Source organism: Papaver somniferum, chromosome 4 (assembly GCF_003573695.1).
Source record: "Papaver somniferum cultivar HN1 chromosome 4, ASM357369v1, whole genome shotgun sequence".
NCBI lineage: Eukaryota > Viridiplantae > Streptophyta > Magnoliopsida > Ranunculales > Papaveraceae > Papaver > Papaver somniferum.
Window position 1 is genome coordinate 70,162,580 of NC_039361.1, and position 8,383 is coordinate 70,170,962.

The window sequence follows — 8,383 nt, forward strand, 5'->3', positions numbered from 1 at the left end:
AATTTAGATGCTTCATTTATGCAGCTTAATTCTCAAGGTGGAATTGGACTAATTGCTAGAGATTTTGCAGGTACCTACATTGGAGTCCAAGGGAAGTACTTTGATGGAGGAATGAAGAAAGTAATAGAAGTGGAGGAGCTAGAATGCAGAGCTACGCTGGCAGATGTTAACTTTGCAGTCAATGGAAGCTATAATAAAGTAGTTTTTGAGAGTGATAGTGAGGTAGTAGTTAAGTCAATAAATGAGCAAATTTCATATGTTCATTGGATGAATAAGCATTTTATCCTAGACATTAAATTTTTGCTAGGAAATTTAAAGGTTTGGAAGTGTATTTCTGTCAAAAGGGATGCAAATGGTGTTGTAGATAAGCTAGCAAAGAAAGCTAGAATATCTAAGTCGATTTTTACATATCAATCTGCTTTTCCTCTTGATGTAAAAGAGTGGATTGATATGGACAACAATGTACCCTCTTAATTCTATTAATAATTTCCTTTTTGCATCAAAAAAAAAAAAAAAGAGTAACAGAACTACATGGTAGAGTCCTCTTGGCCCGCTGATCCCATCATATCCCTGTAGAAGTCTGGAATAAAACAAGCATCTTTCCAAATAATCTCTCTCAACTCCTCCGGAAAATCAACTGCTTCGATCTCCACTTCACGTCTTTTATAAATGGAGCTTTTTGCCATATAACGCGCAGCCGTATTCCCACCCCTTGAACTTCCAAATCCTACTATTTTTTCGTTGCCTCTAAGCTCCATTCCAAGGGAAATCACCAGCATATCGAGACTTGCGAAACGAGAAAAATAAGCCTCACACGCTCTGCAAATACTGAGGGGGTCACGCGTCTTAAAGCATTCTTTATTAGAGCAGCGACGTGTGGCACGAAAGAGAGCTGGAAGTGTAGAAGAATTACACTGGACATGGAAATCAGATAGTTTACGTCTCTCAGCAAGTTTGACACCAGCCTTTATTCCCATGACTGCTTGATGAAAAAAAGATATTCCATTTTTTGAGAACTTGGCAGAAGCAACTAATGGCTTTGCGAGTGTATTGCGTAAAACAACTCCATATCCTCCATATCCTCCATAGCCTTCTTCATTTCCAAAATAAGCATACACATTAATCCAAGTCCAACGTCGTCGCCGCTCTAACTCTTTACCAACCCATTCCTCATCACTCCATAGCCAACGTCGCCATTTGTCAGAAGACAGAAATGACTGACGCTGCGAGCCTCATCCTGCAAACATCTTTATTGTCATTACATCATCTAAAAATATGCTGGAAAGAAATATGTTTGGGGCTGCAATGGTTTCATACACGAGCTCCTCACTTGTTTGTTTATAAATGCATCAAAAAAATTTTGAAAAAATCCAATTGAGTGGTTATTATTACTCACTTCTTTGTTCTCTTCTGTTGGTGTTGAATCGGTCATACCTACTTTTCCTTCTTTGCTCTTTTCTATCGCTGTTGGTGGGAACACCAGCATCATGAGAAGATGCATGAGGATTAAGCATTCTCCAATCAATAGTACTGAATTGCACATCCTTTACAGACCCTCTTTTTCCAAATTGCACATCATTTACAAACCTTTTGTTTCCATAGTGCAATTCGCAAACACCATCGCTGAAGATTTCAGAGAATAGACAAGTCACTATGAGCAACTGTTTCACAGAAACCACAAAATCATGAAGACTGCCATATGAGTCTTCATAGTTATACGGGTTTAAATCATATAAAAGGTCCATGATACATGCTTATATGTGCAAAAAAAAAAAAAAAAAAAGAGAAAAGAGAAAGAAACTACATGAGCCTACTGCAGGATCTAACTCATATATGTAAAAAAAAACAGCATTAAAAAAAAGAAGGAAAAATAAAATAAAATCTGTAGCCTAATACAGAGACAGAGTAGAAAATACTGAATATTATTTAGCTTTGATCCTTGTTCAAGAACATGGCTTATAAGTGTGTAATTAACCCAAAGTCTGATTTAAAAACAAAGTAGGGTCCGGTCCTTTTTAACTGGATCATACATACAACGATAGATATTATGAATTCAAATTGAATACCTCATCGTTACGCAGCGGCAGGTGTTTCACGTTTACAAATCTCCTCATGCACCCCCAAATCATAAGAAACCCAATTTTATCAGAAAAGTCAGTCATTCTAAGACAAAACCAAACAAAAACAGCCTACGGAGATTGAGAGATAGATTCTTACCAGCAAAACAACTAAATGATCCCCAAACCCTAAGGTCCTCTTTCTGCGGCTGGCTCTCAAAGTGATACTCATCTTAGACAAAGAAAACGGGTAGAGCAGACCGGTCCAAACCCGGCCTGTTACTGAACTTTGTTTTTTTTGTTCTAACTTCTCTGATTTCACATTCTACACTTCCCTATTTCTCATCCATTAGTAAAACTTCAATAAACTAATAGCCTTGAAACGGAAAAAAAAATTACTCAGAAAAGTTATTAAGTTATAAAAAATTGCTTTATTTATTGACGTTGTCGATAGAATTACATGGGAATTCAGTGTTTGACCCTCACCTCACTCTTTCTTACTCTAATGATCTTGGACTTGATCAAGATAAACATACAAAGTTTTGTTATAACTCACCAGCAGATAAACAACACATCCAGTAATATTTTGTGATTTCTTGAAATTTTTATTTATTCGTTTGACCAAGTGTGTATGGATCAGATGCGCCAATGACAAGGTCTTGCATTTTCAAAATTTTCCACTAAACCCAGATACTTCTCCTTTATTGCACCAACATCTTTAGTTGTAAAGAAGAGAGTATTGCACATGAACAGTCCTATAAGCATCGCCAAATCTTCATTTTTCCTCCTTGTTATAGATTTTTCCATTTCCTCATCTTCATCATCTTCTGATAAACTAAGAGAGTGTTCCATTTCCTCTAATTCATCATCTTCTGACAAATTAGGAGACTGTTCCATTTCCTCCTCTTCGTCAGTTTCCTCTAAATCATCATCAATTTCCTTATCTTCCTGAAATCTTAACAATCGAAATATTGTCTTTTGTATCTCTTTCTTTGTTGCAGATTTCCGATCACCAAAATTCCTAATGTAAAACTCACTCTCTTTAAAGTCACCAGCATACATTGCCTCCTTTGTTTCACGTTGCCTGTCTTCAAAGAATGACATCCTAGTTATAACACTGAACTCTTCCGGTGTGGACGTTAGAACATATTTTACACCATCCCTGACAAATTCAAACTTTATTTCATCATTTTTTGCTTCTTTAAAACACATCAACAACTGACTGCAAGCATCATTTAATTTGTCCCAATGAGATGCCTTATAGTTTCTTTCCCAGAACAGTAAGAACAAGTACCCAAATGGAGATTATTTAATCACATTAATTTGTTCAGCAGTCAATTTCACTTTTCGTTTCTTCATTGCAGTAACTAGAGAAGCCAAACCGTTAAAAGCTGTTATATATGGCCTATCTCCAGATACTACAAAAACAAATTTGAAACATTTTTATTTATTTGAAACAGATTCACCATACAATTGAAGTAACAAACAGCTGAAAATAGATTATTTTTTAATACCTTTCTTAGATGGTCCACACCCAAATTAACTTTTTTTCTTTGTTTTCCAGAACCTTTCTTATATGTCTTCTGTTTTCTTGCTTTATTTGATTCTACATAAACAAAATATAACTTTTTAGCATGACAATAATCACACAATGATTTTAGTAAGAATAATTAAATTTGAATAACATATATATATATATATATATATATATATATATATATATATATATATATATATATATATGCATATACAAGTTAGACTACCAAAAATTAAAGTGTCAAGATAATAATCACACTTTGTTTTGTGGTTACTCAAAACAGCCATTTCTGTCATTTTGCAAGTATGTGTGTAATATCTCCACAACATTCCTCTCATTATGACCCCATCTATAATACTTCCTTTGGAGATAGCTGTTTGCGGATTTTTAAAATATTACTCAAAACAACTTCTCATAAATTATTAACTATAAAGTTGATTTTGTCAAAAAAATTGTATGTGGAGATATTAATCACATATTGTTAATCTACAGAAATATATATATATATATATATATATATCAACATGAATACTAGTAAAAAAACTTTGTAAAAATAAATAGTCAGAGAGTCGAGACAAAGCATAAGTACCTTTCTTAGACTTCTTACTTTTTGAGCTTACTTCTACATAAACAAAAACAGATTTTAATAATAATAAATTAAATTTGAATAACATATATATCTGCATAACAAGTTAGATTACCAAAAAACTAATTTGTGAAGATAATAATCACACTTTGTTTTCTGGATATATTACTCAAAACAGCCATGTCTGTCATTTCCAGGTATGTCTATAATATCTCCACAGCATTCCTCTTTTTTGCGGTGCTACACAAATACTATTACCAGATAATATCCATATATAAACATTCATTTCTTAATGAAAAAACAAATACAGCTTCTCATAAATTGAACAACAAGTTTTTATTAACTAAAAAGTTGATTCTGTTACGATTTTTGTACGTGGAGATATTACACACATACTATTAAACTTCAGAAATATAAATAAATCAACGTGAATACTAGTAAAACTTGAGACATTACATCATTGGAAAACATAGATTTATTACCTTCTTCATCAGAAACATTAATTTTCTTCTTACGTTTACCATATTTCTTCTTATTGATGTTTTCTACGTAAATAAATACAGATTTTAGTAACAATAATTGTATTTGAATAACATATGTATCTGCATAAAATCCTATCAATTAAATAACAAGCACAATTATCTAAAAATTAATTTGTGAAGATAATAACCACACTTTGTTTTGTGGAGATATTACACACATACTGTTAAACAACAGAAATATAAATAAAATCAACATGAATACTAGTAAAACTTGAGACATTACATCATTGGAAAACATAGATTTATTACCTTCTTCATCAGAAACATTAATTGTCTTCTTAATTTTACCATATTTCTTGTTATTGATGATTTCTACATGAACAAATACATATTTTAGTAAGAATAATAACATATGTATCTGCATAAAAGCCTATCAATTGAATAACAAGTACAATTATCCAAAAATTAATTTGTGAAGATAATAAGCACACTTTGTTTTGTGGAGATATTACTCAAAACATTCATTTCTGTCAGTTCAAAGTATGTGACTGATATCTTCACAGAAATTTTGTATCAAACATGAAACCAATTTCGAAGATGATAAAATTTCGTACCGAAAATGTAAACATATCAAACATGAAACCAATTCCGAAGATCCAAATTTCGCACAGAAATACATCATACAAAAATAAGATACAAATTTCACAGAAAAACAATTATACAGAACATTGAATATATAAATCAACAAAAACGTATACCTCTTTCAGAAGATTCAGTTTCTCTTTCACTTTCTTCATCTGATTCAGTTTGACTTTCACTTTCTTCTTCAATTTCTAGGTCACAAAAATCAGTTTGTTCTTCATCTGATTCATTTTCTTCTACAATTTGATTTCTTTTTCGTTTGTTAAGTTTTCCTCCAGATTTTAATGCTCCTTCAGAATAAAAATTCAACTTTTAATTATCAAGTAAAATAAACAAGTAAAAGTTTTAACAACTAAAATACCTTTATGTAACTACTTCAATGTTTGGTGTTCTTCTGGATCAGATTCAAAATTCGTATTTTTTCTAGGTTTTCTCTTTCCCATTTTATGATGATAAATCATTTTGATGATGGATTTCAGTTAACAATTTATCGAGAGTAGAATTTGGTTTTAAAATTTTTTCTTTCTGAGAGTGTTTGCAGTTATGTAACAAGCGGAGAAAGAAATGGGGATATAATGATTCATATCCCGGAAATTAATATTTTATTGAAGGTTATTTTGGTAATCTAATTTGTAATATTATTGTAGGGCCTTAAGAACAATTTGCATATTTATTTAAATGACCCTGAGATCATAAGAGTAAGACCCATAATATATGGGGTCATAAGAATAATTCATTCGAAACAAAAAGATTATATTTGGTGATCCAAACAAATTTCAATCAACAATGAAATGTCCTAAATGACCCTCCCTTTTAGTCTAATTACTATAACTCCTTATGTATCCTATTTCTTAGGGGTATAATTGGCAATCGAACTCTAATATAACATATCTAAAAATCCGCGCATTGGAATTTTACCAAATTTTATCTCGTTGGAATGGTTTTAAAAAAATTTACGCAATGAGTACAAACAACAATATCCAATTTAGAATTGTTATGAAAAATTCGGAAGTGTTTATCATTTTAGGCACAATTTTCGAAACTTAAATGTATATCCATTATGCAAACCACCACAAAGGATACATGGTACTTTATGTAGCTATATTTTGGTTTATGCATCAACTTATTTTTTATTCCAACTAGCAAAACGATGTACTCCCTCCATTTCAAGAAAAGTGATGCACAATTTTCGAAAATTGAATGCATAGCCATTATACAAACCACCACAAAGAATGCATAACACATTATGCAGCCATATTTTGGTTTATACATCGCCTGATTTTACATTCAGGAAAAGTGGATTAATCCGTAATATAGATCTGGTCCAAGAAAAATCAGATTTCCAAAATAAAGATCTAGATGAGAAATCGGATTTGTTTCCCAACAAATCAAGATTTCCGATTTTGGAAGGATTTCCTAAAACTAGTGATTTCTGAAAATCGTTATCTTCACTCCCTTAAAAGAAGAATATTTTGTGCTGATTTCACAAACATCTTGGGAAAAGATTTTCAGAACCATAACTAGGGTATGCCATACATCTTCGAGTGTTGAAAATATGGGTAAAAGGAAATCAAGAGAAAAGTCGCTTGAGACCGACAAATTGGAATTGAATCCATTTATTCCATCTAGTGATATTGAGAAAATTAAATATCCCCACTTGATCAGACAAACATGAACTTACAATCTTTTTTGATAATACATGTTTTGAGAGTTATCAAGCTTTAAAAGGAGTAAATTTCACTGCTGAAAAGAGGTTCGGTTCAGATGTTTCAGAAAGAAAATATGTGAAGTTTGTTCAAGACCGAAACTGGGGAAATTTATTTAGGTTTGAAAAATAATCACCAGATATAGTAAGAATCTTCTATGCTAATATTCATAATATTTATCATGAGAATCTTACTTTTAGCACTCTTGTTGGATACACTTTTCACCATGTCGACGGAAAGATGATATCGAAGGTCATCAAGTACAATGTGAAATGAAATCATACGATTACTGGTTTTGAAATTTACCACGATAACATTTTAATACGTATCACTGGAAAATCGGTTGAATGGAAGAGTGGAAGAATGCTAACCAAAGAAATACTCTTCTAGTTAAGGGTTTTCGGTAAACTTGCAATAGCTACTCTCTTTTCCTACACAAGAGATACATCACAATGGGACAAGGAATTTGCTGAGTATGTATACTTTCTTTTTGAAGGTGATAAGCAAATTGATATATGTGGAATGGTTACAAATCAAATGAACAAGATTTTTGAATCCATCAATGCCACATCTTCCCAGAGAAATCTTGGATATCGATGTCTCATGACCAGCGTGTGTGAAAACACAATGGGGAATAGTTTTGGAGATGAGAAAATGACTAAAACAGTCTCTCAGGGAATTATCAAGCAATTGTGCAAAACCCGAAAAGAAAGAGGAATTATTGTTTCAATTGCTCAAACCTACAACAATGAAGATCTCTTGTTCCACATCTTACGTCTTGGAAGATAATTGAATTGTATCCAGAAACAGTTAGCCTTTGCCGCTCGAAATGATCCTGAAACTCTTCAAGGAATCTTAGAAATCAGTGTTGAGTCTTAAAAGGCGAAGTGGACCAAGACTCTGAACAAGAATATGATGAGCAGATGATAAATAAGGAGTAGTCTACCTTCTTATTTTCAAAGAAAAATAGATATCAGTTTTTGATTTATTTCGATTATTGTATAAGGTCTATTTTTGAATATAACTATCATTATTTATGAATAAAAATTATTATTTTATATTTTTTCTTGTGATAGTTTCTGATTACATAGCCCGTGCTTGAATGTTTATATTTTTGCTATGTGTTTTTGGTTTATGGGATGTATGACTTCAATTTTCACAACCTTAATATTCGAACTCATATGGTGTGAACCCTTATGGTTTATGTGGTTTTTTGATTCAACGGGATTAAGTTCTTGCCCATGTTGGTAGGCTTTATCTAAGGATCATAAGGTGTTCCGATTGAAACTCATATGTGAAAAGTCACAATATATATGTTGAATAAATTTGTGTTTACATGAGTTGTGTTTAGCATAAACATATGTGTTTCGGGT

The 8,383-nt window shown here is 32.0% G+C and overlaps 2 protein-coding genes across 3 annotated transcripts; both read right to left on the bottom strand.

Annotated features, from left to right (window-relative positions):
• Nucleotides 1–297: 297 nt before the first annotated feature.
• LOC113273972 lies at nt 298–2,243 on the bottom strand. 2 transcript variants are annotated; one of them, XM_026523530.1, is made up of 3 exons: nt 2,067–2,243; nt 1,397–1,623; nt 298–1,237 (listed from the first exon to the last, which is right to left on the bottom strand). In XM_026523530.1, the coding sequence occupies exons 1-3, from the start codon at nt 2,069–2,071 to the stop codon at nt 1,233–1,235; spliced, it is 237 nt and encodes a 78-aa protein (XP_026379315.1). In that variant the 5' UTR covers nt 2,072–2,243; the 3' UTR covers nt 298–1,232. The 2 variants fall into 2 exon arrangements, with proteins under 2 accessions (XP_026379315.1, XP_026379314.1); XM_026523529.1 differs by having other exon boundaries at nt 1,397–1,661.
• Nucleotides 2,244–2,693: 450 nt separating this feature from the next.
• Nucleotides 2,694–7,238, bottom strand: LOC113272665. The gene is made up of 8 exons (XM_026522472.1): nt 7,205–7,238; nt 5,421–5,594; nt 4,972–5,034; nt 4,663–4,794; nt 4,184–4,216; nt 3,592–3,663; nt 3,375–3,475; nt 2,694–3,275 (listed from the first exon to the last, which is right to left on the bottom strand). Exons 1-8 carry the CDS (start codon nt 7,236–7,238, stop codon nt 2,694–2,696), a joined length of 1,191 nt encoding a protein of 396 aa, XP_026378257.1.
• Between the last annotated feature and the right edge of the window lie 1,145 nt (nt 7,239–8,383).